At 38.4% G+C, this 12783-nt stretch overlaps 1 protein-coding gene across 1 annotated transcript in view; it reads right to left on the bottom strand.

Annotated features, from left to right (window-relative positions):
• The window catches only part of LOC124770365 (transmembrane protein 234 homolog), a 38261-nt gene extending 33521 nt beyond the window's left edge, over window positions 1-4740 (bottom strand). The window contains exon 1 of the mRNA XM_047249197.1: window positions 4587-4740. Within this exon, the coding sequence (XP_047105153.1) occupies window positions 4587-4602 (16 nt within the window). The 5' untranslated portion in view covers window positions 4603-4740. The remainder of the gene's footprint in view (window positions 1-4586) is intronic.
• Between the last annotated feature and the right edge of the window lie 8043 nt (window positions 4741-12783).

Raw genomic sequence — 12783 nt, 5'->3', positions numbered from 1 at the left:
TCAACCATTTTCTCATAGTTACTTAGGGTCATTGACTCTTGGTGCTTATCAGTTATATTTTAGATATGTGCCTTGGCAATGATGGAAACAGATGTTAGCATCATGCATGTTGGTAGGTACTGAGACGTTTCTTCAAAGTTTGAAGGGGAGTATGTGTATAAATTCAGATGCTCCTCTGTAATGATCTGAAATTAACTTGCTTTTCCTGAAGTATATCTCCCCTCTCGATATCTTGTTTCTTCTCTTGATAGGCTTCATTTCCTTAGCAGTTTGGTCTGCACTGAAAATTTAATCACGCTTATCTGTTTCCAAAAAGCTACTACATAACATACACAACTCTTCTAAGGGGGGGGGGGGGGTATATATTGTTTCAGATCATAAAATATTGAAACATCACTTTGTAGTAATAATTCGGCAATTAAATCTATCAATACAGATTGTTTGACAGTTCACAGCAGACTACCTCATCTGCTCTTTCCTTCACAACATAGCAGATTGTCACCAGGTGCACTATTCCATGTAGTGCAGTGCATCTCCGAGGCCAGAAGGCAACTTCATGGAGTTATCACCAAACCAGCAGGTGCTGCAAATAGTGACTGAATTGCCAGTGTTGCCTGATCTTGTAGAAATGCTGCAGCCATCCTCACTCAATTACATGCACAGACAATATGAAATCCCCATAGAATATTTATGTCCAAACTCACTAAATCCACCAACTGTATGTTTGTTGATCGTCATTTGTTATCATTATAAACACTGTCAATACATCACATTGCCACTACGCTACATAAACTGTCAAATTCACTACATGTTACTCAACGAAAATGTGGGTGATAACAGTGGCTGGAAGCTATTACATACTCCAATTCAACGTGCATAATGAACATCAGGTAGTGTAATACTTGGCGACTTAAATAATTTTGTGTGCATAATCGGAGAATAATGCTCACTTGTCTCGTGATATCTCATTTTCTCTAGATCCTAGTATAAATAACTTTCAAGCATGTGGAACAAGTTAAGAAATACATTGGTGTAGTGAAGCAGTTTTAATAGAATGTTTCTGTATTCGCACTAGCTATTAACTGGTAGTAATGATGGTAAGTGTTATGAAGAATCCGAAGTTAAAGTTAGTCCCATACTCAGTGTTATGTTTAAATGACAGAACCAAATTGCTCTCCTGCTTTCTGCCAAGGACATAGAGAGATATATTGCCAGTCTCTTGCTCCAACCGGTTAACAAAATTCCAAATGCGATTTCATACTGTGTGCATTAGTGCAGTAATTGTTAGTGCCATGTAGTGTTGATTCAAATGTGTATAGAATGTAAGGCATGAAGAAATTGAACGCTCACTGCTGTTGCACACCTCACTCTTCCCAAGTAGTTTTAGGATGCAGCCACCATACCTAACATCCCCATCTGACAGTCTGAATACCACCACTTTTCGCTGCTCCATTAATCACTGTGGAAGTCCTTGGGAGTTAAATACGGGCAATGGTCCAATGCCTGATAATATGGATATGTAATTCATAATCTCTCCTCCAGTTTCTGATGATGAATATTTCTTCTACCTTCAAAACTCAGACCAGTTACCTTCAAGTTAAGAGTTGTCAACTATTGTGTCTCAGCATCCTCATCTGCAGAGCCACAGGGTGTGACATTAAACATAGGAATTTTCTTCTCTCTCTTTATGCTAAATGATCAATTGTATATACCTTTTAATCATCAATTACATCCCGAAGTTGCTATTTGAAAAATAATAGAATCCTAAAATATTTTTCCATGTCAGGATGAATATGAAACAATAATTTATAAAAGTGGGTGATACTACATACTATTAATGTTTTCTAAGTGACTCCTTGGCTGCTTTATTTCCTACCTTATGTCTGTTAGCAACTTGTTCCAAGAGTTCTGCATCAGTATACAGATCCCACTGTGGATTCTAGACAAGGTTGTGTATACATGACTGGCAACCTCGTATGTACAGTATTCATACACTGAGTACTGAGAATTACATGGCAACTCATCTGTTATGGTTTTGATTATTAGATACAAATTATATGAAAGAGCAACACTAGTGTCATTGAAGTGGAATTTCATATTTCTCTGAGAGGCATTGGCATGCTCTCTTGTATTCACTGGTGCACACAGTAATCACTGATGATGGTGAATAAAGTACTTATTCAATTCTGATATATTAATGTACAGACTATTAGTATATAAAACAAGGAATGATATCCCACATAACATGCTAACATTTTCCTCTTCTGTGCAGAACTGCCATAAAGTGCTCTGTGAGAAATGAAACTAGGCCTGTGTTTAATTGGTTTTCATTGTTCTGTCATCTAGAGATACTAAGGAATTTAAAACATCAGGTGTGTCGGCACTTGCCTCTCTTGTATGGTTCTGGAACTGTCAAAAGTATTTAAAAAAAACATGCAAGCTAAGGCATTTGTAATTCGCAGACATACTTTAAAAGGATAAAATCATATTTCAGCAGTAACAGAAGGCAGGATATGACAACAGAATCTTGATGCAGATCTGAAATCAGGCATATTAAGTATGGTGTACATCAAGGATCTGTACTTCGCCCACTCTCTTTACCTATTTGTAAACAATATTCAAGGTAAGAAGGATATAAAAAGTATTGAATGCTTCTAACATGAAACTAGTGAATATTGAAGAAAATCTGGAAACATGAGAAAGAATTGCTTTCACGCTAGCAAATAATAAAGCACAGTGGCCCATACAGAAATATTTAACTATAAATCTAAAAAAGACAATGTTCATGGTGCTCACACACTGAGAAAAGGAAGATCACATAGGTATACTCATATATGAAACAAGACTGGAAGAAGTTAACTTGATAAAAGATTTTTGGGAATTACATCCACCAGTAAACTTCAATGGAGATAACTTATGGACAATGTCTGTTGCAAATTAAACACCATTAATACTTATCATGAAACAACTAGCAGATTATGCTAACAAAAAACTTCTACGTACAGAGTACCATGCATTATTTGAACCACACTTACAGTATGGAATTACTGTTCGGGGAAACTTCTTCAGCAATAACACAAAAAGAATTTCTGTATTGCAGGCAAAAGGCCATTAGAAACATTTTCAATAAAACAACAAATCTATGATTCATGTAGGACTGCATTCTGTAATCTAAAAATGACTTTTCCATCTATGTACATGCACGAAACAATGATTTTATTCACGAATGGCAGTACATTACTGGAAAGAAATGCAGATGGTCATTCACAAGATATAAACGCCACCTGAGAACTCCTGCTTGGTTCTTGGCGTTTCTTGATCACTAAGAAAGCCAAGCAGATCAAAATACCATAACGTTGGCTGGTATACTTGATCTACTCCTACACCAGATCTAGATTTCTGAACTTGGATAACTCATTTCGAGCATTGTATGCTGCAGTATTTTTGTCTCGGTCACTATATTCTTTACTTTTAATCTAAGACTGGTAAAGCATCATCTCAAGTCTACAGTACAGCATAAGCAAAAGGATATTAAAAAACTTCTACACAATTCAGCATCATCATGTAAACGAATTATTTAGTGGAGGAAGAATTTAACAGCGTGGAGTGAGGAATGCTATTATTACTGGTATGTATGTATTGTAATCAATTGAAAATATTGTAGTATGATGTACGTAAATAGACCTTACGTGTAGTAGGCCATGTTGTTTCATATTGTAATATGTAGGCTAATGTTTTTAAGATTTTAGGTTAAGCTGACCTGTATCACAGACATACAAATTGTACATAATGAAATTGCATAAAAATCAATAAATCTTTCTCTCTCGGGCGCATGGGCATTTGATGTTGGTTTGTCAGTATGTAATATGCATTTTTATACCTGTAAAGAAGTGAAGAGTTTGCCGCGAGAATTTTGTGTACAGCTATCTGATGCTGCATTATTATGGATTTATTATTTACTAATGCTAGAAGCATTCTACTCTATAATAATCACAATCCAACAACGCAATATTTTCATTGTGAGATGTTATGAGTTTCAGTATTAAAAGTATTCAGTTGTAAACAAAAGGAGATTTCAACAGCATAATTCTTTCTATTTTATTACAATGTAACTTTATTACTAAGACCACTACTATATAATGTACACATTAATAATTAAATATGAGTGGTAACGTATTTATTATTACAAATAATCGGAGCATTCGTAAGTATAAAGTACGCGGTGTATACAAGTCGTGCACCAAAACATCAGAATATTTCTCAGTTGTCCGTCACTATTCAGAAAAATTTCTGAAACACGGGTTTGGCAAAAGTGGCATTTAAAGTGCCTTGATGGCGAGTTATGAAGGGGACGCTACCACATAAATTGCATTCTTTTATTAAAAGAAGGCAGTAACGCCTGCATAACTAAACTGTCTGCAAACACTAAACACAAGATATTTCTACATTTCGCCAAGGCAGCACAGCACAACAAAACCCTCTGCACTACGACTTACGAGTGACGACTGTGTGAAATACACAATCTTCTGAAAAAAAAAAAAAAAAAAAAAAAAAAAAAAAAAAAAAAAAAAGGATATGTCACTCACATGTTGTCCCACCCATTTTGCGATGTTAGAAATGGTAACTGCTATCCAAACAAAACAACCATTGTAGCCTGTTCTTACAATGTGTGAACTGTGAAATTAATTGGTAAGTGTTAATAGTAATCTGAACACTGCGATATCAAAGGAAAAATCAAGTCAATTTGTAGTCTAAAATTATCATCTCAGAAACTTATTTCAAAATACGCAGATAATAAAAAACGACTTTCCCTTCGATAGGCTCTAATTGTGGACTGGACTGCGAAGAACAGAAAATTCTATAAGTTCCCTCATCGTTTAAGCAAACTGTTACGCATCCCTTATTTGCCTGGCAGTTGGTGCTGCGTTTATTATGATGAAAAGGTGACAAAAGAAGAAAACATAAAGGCGACTGTGGGTAAAAAAAAAAAAAAAACAACCAGAAATACCGGGTGATCAAAAAGTCAGTATAAATTTAAAAACTGAATAAATCACGGAATAATGTAGACAGAGAGAGATACAAACTGACACACATGACATGGGTTTTTATTACAACCAAAAAAATACAAAAGTTCAAAAAATGTCCGACAGATGACCCTTCATCTGTTCAGAATAGCAATAATTAGCACAACAAAGTAAGACAAAGCAAAGATGATGTTCTTTACAGGAAATGCTCAATATGTCCACCATCATTCCTCAACATTGAACAATAGCTGTAGTCGAGGAATAATGTTGTTAACAGCACTGTAAAGCATGTCCGGAGTTATGGTGAGGCATTGGCGTCGGATGTTGTCTTTCAGCATCCCTAGAGATGTCGGTCGATCACGATACACTTGCGACTTCAGGTAACCCCAAAGCCAATAATTGCACGGACTGAGGTCTAGGGACCTGGGAGGCCAAGCATGACGAAAGTGGCAACTGAGAACACGATCATCACCAAACGACGCGCGCAGGAGATCTGTCGAACATTTTGTGAACTTTTTTTTTTTTGTTCTAATAAAACCCCATGTCATTCCAAGCATGTGTGTCAATTTTTACCTCTCTATCTACATTATTCCGTGGTTTATTAAGTTTTCAAATTTATACTGACTTTTTGATCAACCGGTACATTTTGACGGAGACGTTTTGTTTGCAAATTTCAGGTCACAGCAAGGTTTTCGATTTTCTGCACGGGAAACTGCTGCTACAAGGTTGGTAATACATTTCGTTAGGTGGTAGCAGGTGACTATATTCCAGTTTGAACTATTTAATTCCCCATGTCAGTGATTAATGATTATTTAAAAAACAGAGATATATTTAACGGAAGCTCTTAGTCGTTGTATCATGGATTATTTTATAAAAAAGTTATATACACAACTTTAATCATACAAGGTTAAGCCCGGTCCACACGCAACGATCTGTATGCGCAGTTATCGGTGCAGATGTCTGTACATGCAAAAGATAGCTGCAAATGTGGTGTGTTCACACGACACAAACCCCAATCTACTACTCGCCTGTCATCTGTCGGTGTAGAGAAGAAATATCAGTGGCAAGCGACTACGCTCCCCGTAAACGTCAAACATTTAATTCAGTTATTTTGAAATATAGAAATGGAGGAAGTTCTGTTGTGGTCTGTGTTCGCAACTTGTGTTGCAAAAAACAGTCAGACCAACCGCAGGAAACAGAGAAAGCGGGCAAAATGGTGTAGACAGTGGCTGCTAAAGCGAAAGCAGTTTTCTCACGTAAATTTACTGAGAGAGTTGCAGGACGAACCTAACGACTGGCGAAATTATTTGCGGATGGATGTCGAAACTTATAATTATCTCTTAAAGCTTGTAACCCTTCATATTATGAGAAAAAATACTTGTATGAGAAGGGCAATTTCTCCTCATGAACAGCTGGCGGTAACATTGACACTCCAATTTCATCTTCAATTGTACTCCTGCTTGGTCTTGGCGTTTCTTAATCACTAAGAAAGCCAAGCAGATCAAAATACCATAACGTTGGCTGGTATACTTGATCTACTCCTACACCAGATCTAGATTTCTGAACTTTGGATAGTTCAATTAGAGCATTGTATGCTGCAGTCTTTTTGTCTCGGTCACTATATTCTTTACTTTTAATCTTCCACAAACATGGGTGGTTTCTACATATTTCAATGAATTCACTTACAAACTCTCGAGAATACTGATGAGTATCAGCCAATTTAATGCCCTGTGCACACAAACACTAGACTGAGCAAACAGCTGTTTCGCGCCAGATTTGCGGCGATCACCTGTCCACACGCTCCAACTTGTCTGCGCAGATATGGTTTGAACCCACAGATTTGAGAGGTTTCGCTCAAACCTCCAATTCCAACTTCCAGGTTTGCACACACCTCAGGTTGGTGCAAATCTTCTGTCCACACGCAACGATCTGTCTGCGCAGATGTGACGTGTGCAGACAGATCGTAACGTGTGGACGGGCCTTTACATATAGATTGGCCCATAGGGCACAGTGTTTTCCGCTGCGAGATGGGCGCTGTGCATCAAACTGATCACATCGCTTGTTCATACAATTATTTATTAAATTTCATTAACACAGCACTTTATAAATGGAAAATATCCTTAAAGGAAGCCAAAGATGACAAAAGAGCACAACAACAATAGAAACGTTAATCATTCGATTTGCTTATTGTTAATTTCAGGCTGTGGTAATAAGTGATCAAGTCACTTTTTCATTAGCTTCTTAATAAATCTCACTAATTAAACTCAGTATAAGTGACATATGTCTTTACAGAAAGGCAAAAGTTGACATTAAAACACAACAACAATGATAATATTACTCATTCATTTGTTTCATCACTTTTGGACTGTGGTAACATAAGAGGAATTTTAACGAAGTCAGAACAGAAAGTTTCAATGTGCGTCAAGCAGATTGGCTTGTGATACATTTTACAATAATATTTTGTCAGTCTTTTCCTTACTGTGCAGGTATTTCACCTTTTCCTCTTGATCCCAGTTCCTTTTCTCTATTTCTGTTTCTGTCTTCTGCTTTTTCTTCGCACTCTGATCTATAACATTGTAGCCTCAGATGAAAGTCCATGTGAATTCCTGAGTTGTCCAAGTTTTTTCGAGCTAATGCTCGGTTTACACTAGCAAGTTATTGCAGCAATTTACTTGCGCAGAGGAACTTGCCGCGCGATTTGCGAGTGTAAACATATCGCCAAGTCGACTTGCGACTGTAACAATTTATTGCGGAAGTGACTTGCTGCACGTTTTCCGCTTCCAGTGTGAACACCACGCAAGAAGTATCTGCAAGTAACTTGCAGCTTTTAGGATTTATTTCTATTTCCTGCAAGTAGGAAGCGCAAGTTATAGTAAGTATGTCGTCTGCATAACATTCATATTTAACATTTTACTTAATGTGGTGACTTAATTTTATGCAACCATCTTACGTATTATATGCAAACAAATTTCAGAAATAGAGGAGAAACGAGAATGGATGAAGCAGGATACAGAACATTTTATTGAATCTGTGGAGAGCTACCCCGAAATACGGAACGTGCATAACCGAGACTTTAAGAATAGAGTGAAGAAGATGAGCGCCTCGTCGATATTCGACACATCTATAAAAGAAGTACATATAAGTAGCATAACTTGAAGACACAACCCCTTTGCCACCTGCATCCACTCGCTTGTTGTTTAGGAGTCTAGAAAAAGACGATGTGTAATTATTACATGTTCTATTTACTTAGCTTTTCACTTTCCATTTTATGAGCATTAGAAAAAAAACATTTTTATAAGCAAATCATTCTGTAAAATGCAGTTTATTTCAATAAAAATTTAATTTCATTGTTGTGTTTTCACATACCTTCAAATAATTTTCCCTTTTCAAGACGTTAAAAAAGGCTCTACATATGTCGGGTACGATCAGAGAAATCGTGCAGACGGGAATATGAAACAAGTGCATTAGGGACTTGTATGAGACTCCTACAAAGAAAAGATTTCAAAATTCAAACTTTTTTTGGTTGTATGTTTCACATAAATAAATGAAATGCTTATTTTTTTCGTAGCTCACCGGTAGCTATAAATCATAGAGTGACTAGCAAACGTTCCTTTGCTAAAATTGCAGTACCGAAGTTTGTGTCTCGTTTTGATATGACAGGCGCTGTTAACATCAACAAATACTCAGGATCATTTGAGGACATTCTGCAAAAGTATTCATGCTCTCGATACTAAGTTCTTGCAATAGGTTAATACAGGCACCATTTTGCGATCTTCTCATTATCTACTCTCTAACCAAAATACTTCTCTTTATCTTTTTCACGTTTTGCATTACAATTACAAGAGCTGCAGCATATCTCACCCGCCTACTTGTCATTTTACACTTCGGCTGACACTCGTAGTGGTACTGAAAGCATATGTAAACAGTATCAGCAAGTTGTTGACGCAAGTTTCTTGCCAAAGAACTTGCGGAAGAATCTTGCTTAATTCTTGCGCTGCTGTGTAAACACAGCTGCAAACGGCTAGCAATAACTTGCAGCAGTAACTTCTGCAAGCGACTTGCTAGTGCAAACCCAGCTTAAGTGAGGTAGAAGTAATGCATGATCCAATTGTTTCAGGAACCCTTTTATTTGCTACAATTCTCATTGTTGCCACAAGAAATTACTTGCGCGTTAATTGCACTCGTACTGATCCCTGCAAAAAGTATAACCATGGGCGAATAGCGCACATTTCTTGCAACATTGTACAAAGTAGTAAACTTATGTGTTAGCGTCGACTCCACCTTTGGCGCTATTGTAAAATGTTGCAATGGACAGATTCCGTTTATCTCCAGTGTCAGAATCTATTGAATTATCTTCATGCAAACTTGATGCCAAAATCACATCCTTCCCATTTTAGAAACATTAGAGACAAAGACATCGTCAGGAGCGCCCCAGGGAAGTGTGATAGGACCACTGTTGTTCTCCATGTACACAAATATTGGGCGAACAGGGTGGGCAGTAGTCTGCGGTTATTTGCTGACGTGATGCTGTGGTGTACGGTAACGTGTCGAAGTTGAGTGACTGTAGGAAGAGACAAGACCACTTAGACAAAATTTCCTGTTGATGTAGTAATGGCAGCTAGCCTTAAATGTGGAAAGATGTAAGTTAATGCGGATGAGTAGGAAAAACAAACCTGCAACGCTCGGATACAATATTACTAGTGTCCAGCTTGACACAGTCAAGTCATTTAAATATCTGGGCGTAACATTGCAAAGTGCTACGAGGTGGAACGAGCATGTGAAAACTGTGGGGGGATGGCAAATGGTCGACTTCGGTTTATTGGGAGAATTTTAAGAAAGAGTGGTTCGCCTGTAAAGGAGACCGCCTATAGGACGCTAGTGCATACTGGTCTAGTACGATTTAAGGAAGACATGGAAGTAATTTAGAAGAGGGCTGCTAGATTTGTTACCAGTAGGTTCAAACAAAACTTAAGTGTTACAGAGATGCTTTGAGAACTCAAATGGGGATCTCTGGAGGGAAGGCGGCATTCTTTTCGAGAAACACTATTGAGAAAACTTAGAGAACCAGCATTTGAAGCTGACTGTCCAACGATTCTGCTCCCACAAAATACACCCTGCATAAGGACCAAGAAGATAAATACTAGAAGTTAGGGCTCATACAGAGTCGTAGGGACTGTCGTTTTTCCATTGCTCTATTTGCGAGTGTAACAGGAGAGGAAATGACAAGTAGTGGTACATGGTACCCTCCACCACGTACCTTACGGTGGCTAGAGGAGTATCTATGTAGATGTAGACATAAAAAACTAGAGTGCAGTCTTTCTTGAAGCCAAAAAGTGAACTGTGGACAGCCGTTCCTATAATGGTAGCACACTCCAGAGGAACTTCACACTTATTTTTCATCGTTCCAACAAAGGAAAAAAATTCCTTCCTAACTCTTCTATCAGTTGTCTGCTGTTACGTTTTGACCGAACTGAAAGTAAGTTCAAACAGTCACAGAGAAATATCTGGCGATTTATTGTTTATATGGTATAATCCTTCTGGCTGAAACCCAATGTATATTTCCAAACTATGCAGGTAAAATACTTGCAAATCTGCAAGCGCATATATCTTCCTGGTTTCCCGGGTATGTGTTGGAGAAAAATGCACCTTCCATGGAATCCTTCCAGTTCCTCATCTACTAACATTTTTCCGATGGTGTAGGAATTCTAGCAGTTCAGCACGAACATAAAAAATATTTCCAAAATTGCTGTTGTGTGTCTCCTTTCATCGCGAATCACATGATTGTCAAATCTATGGCAGCACATAATGACTTTACAACGTCTTATGTTAATTATAAGGAGAAATTTTGTCAATGCCACACCATCAGTTCCCCACAGATCCTCTGAGCATTGTGTGTTACTTCTGTTAACACTAGCTAAGAAACCTATGACGGTTTTCAATTCAATAACATCTACTGGTTTTATGTCGCTCACGTGCTAAAATGAAGTTTTGATGCTCTGAATATACTGATTTGTATACAAAACTATGCTGTCACATCATTGGTCGGTGTTGAAGTTACTGTAAAATTCTTCGCGCTATCAACTGTGATGTTTATTATTAGAGTTCACCGAGGGTGTCTTTTCCATACCATCCGTGCACTGGTTACCACATAATGATTGACTGATATGGCATGTATGAGTTGGGGAAATAGTATTGGTGGATGGACAGCAACTTCTGGGGGTTGCTAGCAGCGAAACAGTGATCGTGTATATGAGTGCAATATGAGGAAACAGTCGAAAGGGAACGCAGAGTCGTCAGCTATTCCGTCAGTGTGAGAGACGAGTCTAAATGTAGAGCTTGTGAATGACCTTCGGACTGTAGTTTGAAGACCTACGCCAACGCCATAAAACTCTTCCAGTTTGCTTATGTTGTAACTGTCTTTTATTTAAAATCATCCAGTGGTATGCTGTCTGCCGTAAGAATATGATTTACAACGTGCAACGTCTAATTTCCTTCGAAAGGCCATGGATCAGAACTTCTTAATGTCAGCTTAGAACCTGGCACCGGCCTCGAAGTCATGGCAGAAAAAAACAACAAGTTTGGCATTATAGAAAAGTGTGTTAGAAGACAGTGTTTGAAACAACTAAACAGGACCAGAGGTATTTAGTATTCTGCGGGATACAATCATTCGCCTAGAGTGTAGCTGGTCAAACTTTAAAGTGGCCTCTGTAGGGCCTGTATATTTAATAGGCGGCAGTAGCAGTAGCAGTTTGAGGTGTAAATTCGGTGAGGGACTTGGTAAACCGTTAGGAGTGCTTGGATGGCTGAATGTTGCGGTATTCTGGGGGGCATTGCGAAATCTCTTTCCCTGCGCTAGATCCCCACTGCAGCTTTGCGTAATTGCGTTAGCATCAGTGCCTAGGTGACTTCTAAATCGGTTGAGCTTTTATAGTTTATAATTTTTCTCTGTTTGAGGGTAGTGAATAACGATGATAACATGTTGGGCCGATTGATTTGAATGGACAAGGATCTGTAGTACTCTTATATAGTTTGGAGATGTATCACATTGCGCGCATTTCCATCGACTGGTCAAAACATGTCAATATGTACTAGACCTCGTGGTGAACACAATGTATGCCGCCAGCTTGATAACGGTAGTCGCGTCATCAGATGACGTCACAAACAACAGCGCCCTCTGGTGCCGGTACTGTGTACTAAGTCAATTGGAGTTGGAAGCTCTTGATGAACGCACTGTTTCCGCCATCATGGATTACGTTACAGATGAGAGCAGCCTCTGTTGGTGGCGATGTGTACTAGGCCTCGTGCCGAACACACTGGAAGGCCGTACTGTATTAAAATGGTTAAATAAAGACTTATGTCCAAGTCCTTTCTCCACAAATCCTTAGGAGGAGGTAGAGGTCAGGTCACTGAGGTTAGTACAAGTGTCCTTTCTTTCGTTCCATTTTCTTAGCTTAGTAGAGATACGCGAACTGAGCTTTGTTTACTGCCATAATTCAAACTTGGTGCCAGTTCATAGGATGCAGTTGCGGTCGGGTGACGGGTTAGTGGAGGTAGGCCAAGTGAGCTATCTTCCCGCAATTTTCTTAGCTTAGTAGATATAACTGCAGTGTGATGCATTATCCTGTTGGAATTTGAACTTCGTGCCATTTTTCTGGGGGAGGTGGCGTTCGGGTGACAGGTTAGTACAAGTGTGCTTTCTTTCCCGCAATTTTCTTAGGTTGGTAGCGAAACCGCAAGTGACTTTTGTTTACCAAAAAAA

Source organism: Schistocerca piceifrons, unplaced genomic scaffold, assembly GCF_021461385.2.
Source record: "Schistocerca piceifrons isolate TAMUIC-IGC-003096 unplaced genomic scaffold, iqSchPice1.1 HiC_scaffold_798, whole genome shotgun sequence".
Lineage (NCBI taxonomy): Eukaryota > Metazoa > Arthropoda > Insecta > Orthoptera > Acrididae > Schistocerca > Schistocerca piceifrons.
Note: the sequence above shows the minus strand (reverse complement) of the source record. Positions and strands in the feature narration are given on the sequence as shown.